At 41.1% G+C, this 13897-nt stretch overlaps 1 protein-coding gene across 1 annotated transcript; it reads left to right on the forward strand.

The window, feature by feature from the left end:
• Positions 1-77: 77 nt before the first annotated feature.
• EAF2 (ELL associated factor 2) lies at positions 78-13813 on the forward strand. Its single transcript, XM_080399788.1, has 6 exons — positions 78-302; positions 2894-2988; positions 3670-3806; positions 4562-4707; positions 8225-8491; positions 12970-13813. Exons 1-6 carry the CDS (start codon positions 200-202, stop codon positions 13014-13016), a joined length of 795 nt encoding a protein of 264 aa, XP_080255914.1. The 5' UTR covers positions 78-199; the 3' UTR covers positions 13017-13813.
• Positions 13814-13897: the final 84 nt, after the last annotated feature.

Here is a 13897-nt window from a genome sequence, read left to right on the forward strand (position 1 = left end):
ACCGCCCGGAGGGGCGGGACTCAGCCGGCGGCGGCCTGTGGGAGTGCGGGTGGGCAGGGTCTAGGCCGGCCCGGGGGGGCGCGTCCGTCGGGGTGCGTGGGCGTGCCCGGGCGGTGCGAGGGATGTTCGGCGGCGGCGGCGGCAGTGGCGGGGGCCGCCCGGGCTCGTCATGGTTTGAGGCGCGGTCTGAGGCGCCGCGATGAACGGGACGGTCCCCTCGCTTTTCGACCCCAAGGAGCGGGTGCTGAAGCTGGGCGAGACTTTCGAGAAGCAGCCGCGCTGCGCCTTCCACACCGTCCGCTGTGAGCACGGGGCCGGGGCAGCCCCCCAGGGGCGCGTCGCGGGGCGGGGAGGCCGGCTGGGCAGGTGCCGCGGCCCAGCTCGCAGGCCCGGGAGCCGCGGGCGGGTCGGAGCGGCCCGGGCGGGCAGCGGTGCGAGGGCGGGCGCGGCGCGGCCGGGCGCTGGAGGCGGAGAAGGGCGGCGTGGCAGAGCCGCCGCGGGGCCGGCGTGCGTCGTGGCCGGGCGCGGGCCCCCCCACCTGGGCGGCCGCCGAAGCGCTGCCCGTGTGCGGTAGGCAGGTCGCACCGGCAGCCCGCTGGGCGCTGAAACACCGGCCGGCTGCACCGGCGGGGCCCGGGGAGCCGAGGCGGGTTGGTCGGCCTCGTCCCGGGGTGGCGGGGCGCCCCGGCGGGGCGCCCCGGGGGGCCGAGCCCCCGTGGCTGGGGCGGTGTGAGCCGTGCTCCGGCCGCTGCACAGCGCCGCTTGCCGACGGGGTGCGCGGCCGCTGCGTCCCGGCGCTGCCCGCGCTAGGCACGAACGTCCCTCTGTACAACCCCTGCGCCCCCAGCAGCGTCTCGGTGCGGTTCTGCTGAAAACCGAACCGGGCTCAGCCTCCTGGTTTGTGCTCTCGTGCTTAGTTTTTAGAAGTACCATTCAGCAATCAAAGGTTACAGGCAGTATTAATCACAAAGTGAGTGCACCCTCCCTGAGTACATAATTACTATCTAGAGAGGTGTGTGCTCAAAGATTCTGAGGGTAGCTAGGAAACAAATGCTCTCAGGATTATAGTTCTGGTAATTTAGGACTGCTGCTTCTGGTTTTGATGTCTCATTATTTATAGACCGATCCCCAAGATTCGCTCTCACGTAGGTTCTCTGGAGAATAGCCCATATGCTTTCGCGCAGTGCAGCGGGATGGGTAAAGTGCCTTCCGTGAGCAAATGGCACGGCACTTGGTAGGGATTGTCTGCAACTGTGGGAGGGAGCAGGCAAAAGCTATAAATGGAATTAAACAAATGCTGTAACTTGAAATTTACCCTAATTTTAAAGAGGACTAAAAACCACGTCTAGTTACCTCCTACCCTTATGATTTCTTGCCGACTCCTGCAATTTGATGATTTATTCTGAAATCTGTTTGGAAATCTCTCTTCCTTTCCAACAAATGAGACTTAGAAACTGGCATGTTCAATCAGTTCTGTCAAGTGCCCATCCAAAAATATCCTCTAACACCTGAATTTTTTGTTAACAAATGAGTAAAGGGGAAGACATCTACTGGTTAAAAGTTAAGATCAGAAGTCTGTTTATGGACACCGGAATAAGTATCTTAATTTTCTGAAGTATTAACAATGCAGTGGCCATATATTAAAGCAAACATTCTCTAATTCAGTGAGAAACTTTGGAACTATTGTACACTTATCCCTGTAAGACTATGTGTGGGATTTTTCCTGTAAATGAGGTTAGCAGGGGCTGTTACCTGAGTCTTAGTGCAAAGCCTTCTGCTGCATGCATAGTCCTGCCCACCAGGTCTTGAAGCTCGGTTTTCTTGCCTGGTCGGTGTGCAGGCTGGAGCCACGGTTCCCAGCTGTGGTCTGTGCTGCCTGGCCTGTGGGCTGTGGGCAGTGTTATTGAACTGGGAAGCTCCCCAGCCATAACAGAGTGCTGTGCCTGTGACCAGCAGGTTGTGAGGCAGGGGAGTGTGCCAGCTAGTGGGTCCCCTTTACGTGCCTGGTCCCTCCATGCCTCTCTTCGGCTGCAACAGGGTGTCTCTCTACAGCATGTGAGGCAGGGCACTGGACATCCCCGGGGTGTCAGGCTGGCCCTGTGCCTGCGTTTGCTGGAACCATGGGTTCAAGCCCTCTACCACGTGCCTTGCAGGGTGTTTTGATGCTATCCTATCTCCCTAGATCTGTGCCAGCAGGCCTTTCAGCCCTGTAGCCCTTCCTCATTCATTTGTGGTGGAAATATTTCATAGATGATGGTATGTTACATGGCTGCAGTGCTAATGCCTGAACACATGCTCATTTTCAATGTCTCAGATTTTTGAAAGGGACCAGAAATTGATACCTTCTTTTGTTTAAAACTTCTTTTAATTAATACTTCAGGTGTTGAAAGAGAAAGAGGAAATTAGTATTTAATTGGGAAGTAATTTCACTTTTGACAAAAATAAATATACTGAAACTCAAGCTTTGGTCAGTTTCTGATTTGCATGTTATAGTAAAATCAGAAATGGATACGGAAATGGATACTGAGGATTGACGTTCTCTGCATTTTTAGTCACTTGTCTATATCGCCCATGTTTGGGATCAACATTTTCAAGAACTATTTGTGGATTTGTCTTTTGAAATGTAACACAACTTGTTCAGCCTTTTTATTCATTAAAACCTAAGAGCATTTTCTGATGTTAACCAAAACATTTTAAAGTTTATACTGATTCTTGAGAAAACCATCGTCTTTTAATTCTACGGACTTATGGAATAATCTGCTCATGGGAATACCAAGTGTTACACTAGCAAAAAAGGCTTTAGCTTAATAGTCTCCAACTGCAATTAAAAGGTGTCTACATTTATAAGATTCCTGAAAAGCCTCTAAATAATCCAGTTTGATTTTATATTTAGATGACTTTAAGCCTGCGTCCATTGATATGTCCTGTGAAGGAGACCTTGAAGTTGGCAAAGGTGAACAGGTGACAATAACGCTGCCTAATATTGAGGTGAGTGAAGTGGCTGAAGAGTGGTGGGCCTAAGGAAATTACTTATTTTGTTGTCATACTTGTATACTGGTTACAGAAGGATATGAAGTTACAGTACTTTTTCAGAGCTGCTTATGATTTTTAGAGTAGAAAAACAATTGCTCTAAGCACATAAAATTACAAAAGACCTAAAGGTTAAACAGCTGCTCTATAACTTTAAGTGTATTCACCACATTGGAAATATGCTGTAGGATGATCCAGGAGTGTTGCGTACACAGAAAAGCTTCGTGTGTGTGTGTTGGCAGTGCAAATTTCCCCTTGGTATTTACTGCTCTAGTGCAGTTCTAAAGCAGGAAAGACTGGAAAGGGAAAATTTACTACCTGCCACCCTTTACTGCTCTACTGATATGGTAACTGAAACCCCTTTTGGTAAAAGGAGTCCTACAGTGAGCAGGCTCTCATTGGGAAATAAGCATTTAATAATTTTCAAACTAAGCTAAGCTGGGTGAAATCCTGTTGCACTCGGACACCAGCTGCTTTTGGTCATGGTTACTGTGAATCTAACTTGAATTAACTGATAACTTTTTTAGAGGCTAGAAATGATCACTTGTAGAGAAGTTGTCATCACTGTGTTGTTGCTGTTTCTAGGGGGGGAAAAAATAAAAAGACTACAGGAGTAACACTGGACTTCTAATTTAATAGGGCTCAACTCCACCAGTGACTGTGTTCAAGGGCTCAAAGAAACCTTACCTAAAAGAATGTATCTTAATTATCAACCATGACACTGGAGAATGTCGCCTGGAGAAACTTAGTAGCAACATCACTGTGAAAAAAACCAGGTGGGTGATTTACAGGAGAAACAAGTGTGCTTTACTCATTGTGAAAATCAATTTGTTAAGGCGTCTAAATTGAGATCCGTAACTACCCGTTACTATTTTTGGTGAAATATAATTTTTAGAAAGTACTTGGCCTTGTTCACTAGGGTGAAAAGCCTGCTTTCTCAGCACACTGACTTCACAGCTTTCGAGTCTTGACTGGTGGAAGAAATGGGAATTTTGGTGTGTAGTTTTTTTTGGGTTTTTTTAAGTAAAACCTGTCACGTGGTTGAAAGAAATGGTAACTATTTTCTGATGAGTTCAGATGGGGAAAAAAATATCTGTTTGGAAGGTAGCTTGCCTACTGTCTTCTGACTCCTCAATGAGAAAAGTAAAAAAATAAATTTTGTGACATGTTTCAGCAATATTAATGGCTTGTTTTTCTCATAACAAATTCTGAATATTTTTTTTTCTACTGCTGATTCCATGTAAGTAATTTCCAGTGGGATTCTTATTAAGTGATCCTGGGCAGCCAGGTATTAAAACAAATCAACTGGCAAAGGGTTATAAAGTTATTAGCACTGTATTAAAAAACAATTTTTCATATATCGATATATAATTATATGCCAATATAATAACATACCTAGAAATTTAATTATGCTATTTAGAAAGGCATGATAAATAATTCTATAAATTAAGGTGTTAACTCCCCTGTATTCTTGCCTTTTTCCTTGCATCTTGTCTTCTATTAATTCAAAATCTTTTGCCTTTACACACAGAGCTGAAGGAAGCAGTAAAGTCCAGTCTCGCTTAGAGCAGCAACAGCAACAAATGCGAAATGCAAGTAAGATTCCAAACAACGTTAAAAATTCTCCACCAAAAGAAAAGATGTTTCCATCTTCTCCTATGGACGATATTGAACGAGGTAAGCTCTGCTGGCACATAAATTTCAGAAACTTTGCTCTTAACTAGCAATTAGTTTTGAGAGCCAAGAGTTTTTGTTTGTGTATGGGGTTTTTTTGTCTGTTTTTGTTTTTAATTTGAGATTCACACTAGAAGCTAATTATGTAAGCACTTTACCCTGATATGAAGGTGAACACTCTGGCTCAAGTGGTAATAAAGCAGTATTTGAAACTTGCTAGGGTAAAAAATCAGATGGACCGTCAGGTTTTATAATGCCAAGGGTCTTGCTGCTCTCTCTTTGGTTCTGTCTTCTGCTGCTATTTTAATCGAGTATATAGCTGGTTGTATTGTGGCACTGGAACTGAGTCCCTTCCATTTTGTCACTGCTTCTCATTCTTTCCCTGCACTCAGCAAACGTATAGGTTACAGGGATTTACAACTTGGAATACATTTTAAATTACTGCATAAGACCTTGTGAAAGATGAGGTTCCAATGAAAAAGATGGCTCAAAACCTGCATAAATCAATCCTTGAACAGTGCTGCGTGCTGTATTCTTGAGGGACTCTGGTTTGATGAAACACTCATATTTCACTTAATAGGAGGCCTTATTTCCTTTTGGAGGACAAGGAAGATGGCAGGTGGTAATTACTTGCTACAGAAATGCTGACAGGTGGCAGTTTCATTGACTGGAATTGACATCTGCCTCCCAAGATGTTCTGAATTCCTTTAAACAGATTTTTTTTTTCAGATGTGTCATTATGAAGGTGGTTTGGTTTTGTTTTTTTTTTTCCATTTTGGTCTTAAACTCTGAGCAGAAATCTATGCTACAGAACAGGGTTAGGATACATGAAAGGTTGCAAAGAGGAAGGAGTACTTGAGTGAGTAGAATAAAATTGTGCTTTTTCTTAGTGGTCAGTTGTTTTGGGGGGAGTGGTGGTGTCAAACGTGTTGCAGGCCACCAAAGTGGCTGCCAACATGTATTCAAACTCTTGTGTCATGCCAGTCCAATTTTGAGTACTATTAAAGAATGCAGAATAATTGACAAATAGGGATTGTAGGGACCTTTTAAAGTCATCTAATCCATCTTTCTGTCCTAAAGTCAGATTTCTGATGTAATTTTTAAACCTGTTTTTAAAGCCTTCCAGTGACAGATCCTGTGTTCTCTCTGGCAATCTGTTCCAGGGCTTTGCTTTCCTCACTGTTCAGGTTCTTCCTGATAAATAATCTGACAGCAAGCCCGTTACTACTTTCATATTGATCATACAAGTATAGACCAGATTATTCTGCTGCTTTTTAGCGTCCTTCATGTACTCGGAAGCTGCTATGTTTTTCCCATTTTTCATGTGAAATGATGCCAGCTGGTTCAGCCTTTCCTTAGAAGTTAAGTTTTCTAGATCCCTGATTCATTGTCACAATCCTTTAACTGTCTTATGAGTCCCAAAACTTCCTGAAATATAGTGCCTAAATAGATTTACTATTTTCAGGTAAGGTTTTATCAGTGCTGAGTTGAACAAGAAGGCTGTCTTACAGGCACTATTAATCTTTATGCACAAAGACCAAATATTATCATGTCCCAGTGTAATGCTTGTCATTTCCACAACAGCATGGTGTCGTAGAACTGTGTGTAGTGATCCACTGTAAGTCAAAGACTATTCAGATTTGTTGCCTACTTAATCATTCTTCATCCCGTGGCTGTGTAACTGACTATTCCTGTCACTACCTTGAACTTGCTACTAACTTTGTTTTCTTGGGTGGGGGGAGATCACTGTACCTTTGTCCTCTAGTATGCATACAACCCTTCTTTCACTGTTTGAAAATACTTAATTTGAATTCTGTCAGATAAATTCTGTCAAAATTCAAGGCAGAAATCTTATTCCTTAGTTTTTGGTATTAGCCTTCCACTAAAAATTTTTCTTATTAGACATTGGTGAGAGCATGGAGGAAGTAGAATTAAATGCGTAGGACACAGCTCCAGATGTGTGGTAGATCAGTTGTTTCTTCGGCCTTTCTTCTCTTTAATTTTGAAATGTTTTCTCGATTGTTCTGCTAGCTACATCCTAATTTTTGCCTTAGCTTTTCTGTATTCTTTTTTGTCCCTATGCTGTTTTCTTATACATGTCCTTGGATGTATATGAGGATTATTTCCATTTATTCCTCTCCTTGCCTTTTCTTTCTTTATGTTTGAGTCAGCCAGTATGGACTTGCATTGTGCTTTCTGTTCTTCCTTTGCATTGGGTTAGTTTGTCCTTGTAGCCGTTGCTGCACTATTCCAGGTGCCATTTTTCCTGAACACAGTTTTCCTTTAGACTGGCCTTTGATAAGGCTTACTGGCCTAAGTAATTGTTCTTTAGAGTGGGCTTTGATAACTCGGAATTGGAAGGCTTCATACAAGTTTGTGTTGAAGCTTATTCTTTTGTTGTCCCTTCTCTTGATTAAGCTCTGAGCTGTCTTGCATCACAGTGACTTTCATCCTCAACCTCTTCGTCTGTATTGGGTAAATTTGAAGTAAGATGAACTACTCTGCTTTTTATATGTGGTACATCAAAGCTCTTCCTGAAGTATTCCAAGTGCTTCTAAGACCATCTTAACAAATGGCTGGGTAGTTACAATCTCGTTTAACGATGAACTTGTGTACTCTGGGTAACTCCTCAAGTAGCTGTATAAAATCTCCATCCATCTGTTTCAGACTTCTTGCATCAGTAGATGCTTTGTACAATTATTATGTGCGCTCTTTCTGCAAAACTTAATCTCTTCTGTTGTACTTCGGCTAGTATATATCACGATTGCACACTGTGTAGATGTTGTATTTAGTCACACTCTCCTAAATATTATTGTAGCCAGGTGAGTTATTTCATCAAAAATGCAAGTTGGTTGAGTCAATTTGATCTGTTAATTTCCAGTATTTATTGTCTAGCTCATGTTGTTCTAGTCTTTTTAAAGAGATCTATAAAGAGAACAATAATTTGGTGAAATCTTCCCAGTAGTAAACTGGATGGTTCCTTTGCATATTCTTCATGCTTAACTTGGTTTTGAGCAAAATGTCACATAGTCCAAACAGCTGTATTGATGGTAACACTGAACTGCTGGGAGGCGTCTTGGCTGCAGCTGCAGCCATCTTACAACTAACTTATCTCTGTGATTGCAACTGCAGTTTTTAGTCAGTGAAAAGCATCTTTGGGGGGGCTAAGGCAAATACAGATGATTTGTTAGTTGCAGAAATTAAAGACTATGTGAGATGCACTGCCCTGTGGAGTGTGGGGTTAGCATTTGGGTTTGCAGTCACGCTTATTCTAACACTTGGCTTGAAAGGGAGAAAGTGCCCAAGCTATAAGAGAAGAAAACCACATGACAGGCTGGATGTTTGCTTGTGCCCTTCTGTTTGTCTGGAGAGTTGGTGGCTTTGGTTTGGGTTTTTTAGTTGCTATAATGCGTGTACCAGATTTCAGTTGTTGATTTTTCTTTTTATGTTTCCCCCCGCTCCCCCCTTACATTTCAATTACAATGAATGTTAACTGAGAAACAAATCATGTTGTTTGCAGAGCTAAAAGCGGAAGCCAGTATCATGGACCAGCTGAGTAGCTCTGACAGTTCATCTGACTCTAAAAGTTCTTCGTCCTCTTCATCAAGTAGTGAAAATAGTTCTAGTGATTCTGAAGATGAGGAAACGAAGCCCTCTCTTCCTATGTCAATGCCATATTTGCAGCCGCAGCCTACTGTGTCTGCCATACCACAACAGGCTGTCCCTGACAAAGATGCCAGTCATAACAGATCCCAAGAGAGCAGTGGTCATATGATGAATACACTACGTAAGTACAAAAGCTGTTCTTTTCTTAGTGCACAATTCCAGACATCAAGATTCTGAAAGGAAACCATATTGTTTTTAAGTATGTCTCTGTTATAATTAAAACTGTGGGAAGTGATGCTAGGGTTTGATTGTTCAGCAGCAGTCTGAATTAGACACTGGGCTAGAAGGTTCTTGGTCCCCAGAGGTATTAAATTAAAGCTGATGCAGTTGAAAATATTTTCCTAAGCTCTTCTGGCTTCTTCCCAGTTACATACATTGGGACTGGAGAACAGCAATTTTATATTGAAAATACTTGAACTACCAGGGCACTCCCAAAACATATGCTTATAATTTCTTGGGCAGAGCTATGGGAAAGATACTACTCACAATACTCTGAATTACAGAAGAGGTGGAGCATTCTTAGCTACTTCAGCTACTATTATTCATGGCACTGCTCCACTGGACAGCATGGCAAAACTGTCCTTTGCACATAAGGAATGAGGCGATTTGCTTTCAGGTGATACTAATCTTACCCTACCCATTCAGGCAAGTAAAAATGTAAATGGGAGAGTAGCTGTGGTGTTGTCCAAGAAGTGGTTGCTGCACCACCTGGAACTGAGTGCTCAGTGTATTCAAAAAAGGAGAGTTTGGACAGAAAAAAAATCCCACTAGGTAGAGAACCTTAACTTTGCCACCTAAATAGCAGGAGTATTCAGAAATAGAAGTGAATATTCAGCTATGGTGACTCTTCAGAAATGATGACGTTTTTAATTAGATGCTTAGCTGCGGGCTCTTGGTTTGAAGAGATTCCCATCAACCCTGGTTTGCAGCCTGAGATCTTCCAGGTTTATCATTTATATGTAAACGTGTTAGGCTGAAATTTTAGACTCTGGCAGATCTACTCTTATTTCAATACTTAATGGATAACATGAACAGGTTTGGATGTGTTGGTGTTTTTTTTTTGTAGCTAGTATTTAAATACTCAATTAAATATCTGTGCTGGTTATTTATATATGGCATTAACAGATAAGATCAGACTGAAAAGTCCTGTGACTGTGTGCAGGACTAAATGCTGCTTTCATTTTACTGTCATGGTAGAGAACAATGTTTTCATGTTTATAATCTGCGTATCTTTAGAGTGTGCCACTTATTTCAGTCCTTGTTCACAAATGGGATTTCCCGTTCTTCATGCTTTAAATAAAACTGTTATGAAAACGAGATTAAGCTCTATCCCCAGTGACAGAATCCCAGCTGGCAAAGCTTCCACTAAGAAATATGCTTACAAGTAGAGGTGGCCAAGTCCACCAGTTCCAACAGTCAGAGTGCAAAAACGCTGCTTAAGACATGACAACATCAAAACTGTTACAGAGAAGGTTGGTGGCTTGATGGTGCTCAAGAGCCATGTTGACAGGTAGAACCTCTATAGGTAGCATCAAGCCTTGGGCTTCACTATCTGAGCTTGCCTAGATCTTTAACTTAACCCCATTTACTGCTGTTATGGTTAGAGATCTATTTACTGCTTAAAACAATTCTGTCTGCCACTTCCAGTGTGGTTAACACTTAAAATACACTTCAACTAGTCAAAGATTAAAACAGTTACTTTCAAGTAGAATGCATTTCTCTAGCTCCCTTGCTGAGTGAATTTGGCCGGAGAGTGAAACCTGGAGAAACTAAATGGATAGCACATGGTTCTAGCTTGAATGGCAAGAGTTCTCAGTCGGGGTCCTGTACAGTCATTTCTTCCATCTCAAAAAATGTTTTACAAAAACAAAATATTGAATCAACAAATGTTAGCACAAGCTGTTGGCTTGTCTAATCCTGTTTTTGAGGTTTAACTGCTTATGTGTGTGACTAGTTTTGTGCACCTCTGTAGAATCAGGGCCATAGTGGGAAATTAGTGAAGTTTTCCTTTGGCTTGCTGTGTGCAGGCAGAAGGCTGGGGGAAAGCTTAAAGAGCAGACTTCCATCTTGCATGTAGAAATCATACAGCTGAGGCTTTGTGGAAATTTGAAAACACAGGTGGTGATGTCTAGAGCATGGCAACCAAATACTTCTGTCAGATATACATAGTCTACCTCTTCAGGAATCTGGGGCTCAGGACTTCCCCTCACTCCAAGAATACTGCTTCTTCCCCTTTCTACTTTCAGAAGATGATTGTATAGATTCACAACTTGCCTTATAAGAAAGTTTGTAAATGGTGGCGCTAACGAATCTGTTCTTTATAGATACTTGATCATGTGTTGCTTTAAACAGAAAGTAGACATAAGCAAGTGTTACGCTGGTTTTTCTTTGGAAAATTACTTTAATGTAGGTTGGCTATTCTGGGGCCTTGTGTGATGTGTGTGGTATTCAGGACAACTTCTTTTGATACTTAGTGCTAGTACAAGCAGCTAGTCATGAAATAATTTTCCCTTGTATTAATTTGGTGTTGGTGTGACCACCAAGATCTGCGAAACACGGGTCACTCCTATGAGTTTCCCTGTCCCCTATAACTCACAAGAATTCAGTTGAACGGAATAGTCACCGATGTAAAAGTTTAGGAAATGTTGAAATTTGCAATGCAATCTATTTCCCTAGTTACTATTGCAATTGGCACTGTGAAAAACCAAATTCAACAGTTTTCCCAACTTTATTGCTGCCTCGTAAGTACAACAGAGTCTAGAAGTTTGATCAGAGTCTTAGTTAAATTAACTTTCCGTTCTTGCACCAAACCCATCTGAAAACTACTAACTCCAGTCTGTGTTATTTTGCCATATCTCTGAAGGTGGTTTTGGAGATAGGGTTATAAAAATGGGGCAGAAACTTTTCCCTGAAGTAAATCCTAATGCATTATTTCTGACTCTGGAACTTGGAGTTCTTGCTTTTCCCATCTGCTGGTTTTCACAAGCACTGGTATTTTTGGCTGGTGTTACAGGGTTTGTGTAATTTCTATTAAATTTGTTGAAATAGTTATCCTGCAGTCTTCAAAAGTTTTTTGGAAGGTTATCTTCTTGTTCATACTCCCAGTCCTCTCCTAAAGCAGGCAGTGCATAACAGGGCTGGGATTTCTAAGAATTCACTTTAAGTTTTCCTTTGAGTGATAAATGCATGATTTTAATCTACTAATACCTTTCTCTGTCTTGAAATATTATTTCTTAGGATAATATATTGTCCTGAATAATTATTGACAAATTATTTTGTTCTTTCAAAATTGCTTTTTAATTTATATTAAAATAACACAGCTGTACATGCTGTCTCTATATAAAGGATTGGAAAAGATTTGGCTACAGTAGTACTCTAAAGATTGCTGGAAACAGCCATCTTCACTATTCTTGTATTATATAAAGTGTTTTCTGTTTTGCTGCAGAAAATCATGTACCGCTTTCTAAGCTTTAGTGATGACATAGTGGAAAACAAAGGAAGGCTAGATGCAGCCACGTTAAAGACTTCAGTGTTCTGGCAGAAATTATATGCCTGATAACAAAAGATCCAATCTGTGTGTCTTGTTGGGTTTACCCTCTTGAGGTTACTTTTTACCCATCTGCAAAAGTGATTTGTGAATGGTGCTGCAGCTGAGGAAAGGGCATGTGAAAATAGTGTGCCTACTCAGTGTCAGTGGTCGGTTTGTTTGTTTGGGTTTTTTGGTTTTGCTTTTTAGGCCATTTCTGCATAACCCGAGATACATTCTTTTTTTTAAATGGCGGTTTGGCAAGGGAGGTGTGAATAAAAGCATACTAGTTGGAACAAATTCTTAATGTGCGGGAAATTGCTAGATACGATGTAGATTCTGTATAGTGTGCTACTGTATTTTTTGTTAGTTATCTCTCATCCTGGAAAGATTCCCTCCCTCCCACCCCCTAAGCTTATGGACATCCATTACAAGTACAACATAGTCTTTCTTCTTACTTCCCCATTTTGAAACATATATAGCCACCAAATTAAAGAGCTGTGTAAAATTTCTTTTGATGTTTTGTTTGTTCACTTGTTCCAAAACCTGTTTGAAATAGTAGGTCACTGATACATCTTTAAATGGCACATCAAAGAGCTGCTCTTCTTGATTGAGACACCACTTTGTTTTCAAGCACAGCTGAGTAGCATTCAGATGTGTTAAAAAAACCAACAACTTGTTTTTCAGAAAACTGCATTCACCAGCAGTTTTCCCACTTATGAAGCATGAAAATGTGGGTGGCAAAGATAGCTAGGTGTTGTCTTTTGTGATCTGGTGATATTAAATAAATGCACTGTGGCTAATAAGCTAATGGCTTCCTTGCCAAGATTTTAAAATTGTAGGAAAGTGATCTTCCTAAGGTTGTGTCACTGGGGAATTTGGTTCTACACCTATTTATTTTCTTATCACAGAATAGTTTGGGTTCAAAAAGACCTTTTAAAGATTATCTAGTCCAACGCTGCAGACCTGTTTGGTATTAGTTTTTGTAAGCCTTTAATTGGGAGAGGGAATATCTTGAAAGAAGAGAAGTATTTCGTTGAAAATGACTAACATGATGACTCTCTTTCTTCTAGGAAATGACTTGCAGCTGAGCGAATCTGGAAGCGATAGTGATGACTGAACAATTTTTTGGCCTTAAATGTATCACCTTTTTTGCTAAATATGTCTTAGCATCTGTTTTGCACTAAGGTTAGATTACCAGAGACTGGAATGAATGTCCTCGATTTTGATAATAGACATCCTAATTTTCTACTGACACATCATGTCTATAATACAGCGGCATTGATATCCTGTCAGTGCTATGGTTATGTGTTTATCTTTCAAATTACTGTATTTACAGTAAACTTGTATGTGATCTGATTTTGATTATGTTTGCCTCAGCCACCTGTTTTACTTGAAACTGATTTGTAACAGCTAGTTACTTTATATAAATAGTTATGGAATGGAGAAATTTCTGATATTTATGGAGGCAAGTTTCCTTCCTATCGTTTAAATGCTGAATGCTGATCTCACAACTTTTACTTGGAGGGAGTGAAAGGGAGAACAACTAAATGAGGTCTGCTGTGTCAGCTACACTTTTTGTTCAGTTCACAGTTCATACCTTTAAGGAAACTGCTGAATAATGTGGTCCACTAGTGCAGTTACAGTTTACAATTGTTCAACACATTGCTGAATTCTTAATTTCATTGTATTGTAGGACTTTATATTTCTGAGCCTCAAGATTCCTAAGGGAACTTGTCTATTCTCTGCCTTTTTTATGTAACTTGAATAGGCTGGTCTTTTTACAACCTTTTTGTATCTAAATTTAGATAACTGCAGAGACAGCAATGAATTTCCTTTCATTTAATTCTGTAACGGAAATCAGAAAACTTCTTTGTAGGAGTATAAAAGTAATTTAATAAAGCAATATTTATCATTTTCATGTGTATGATTCTGTTTTAACTGGTTAAGGGTTCCACTTTCTATCTATCTACCCAGTGAAAGGGTCATGCAAAGAAGTAG

This window comes from Falco punctatus, assembly GCF_963210335.1.
Source record: "Falco punctatus genome assembly, chromosome: 8".
Taxonomy (NCBI): Eukaryota; Metazoa; Chordata; class Aves; order Falconiformes; family Falconidae; genus Falco; species Falco punctatus.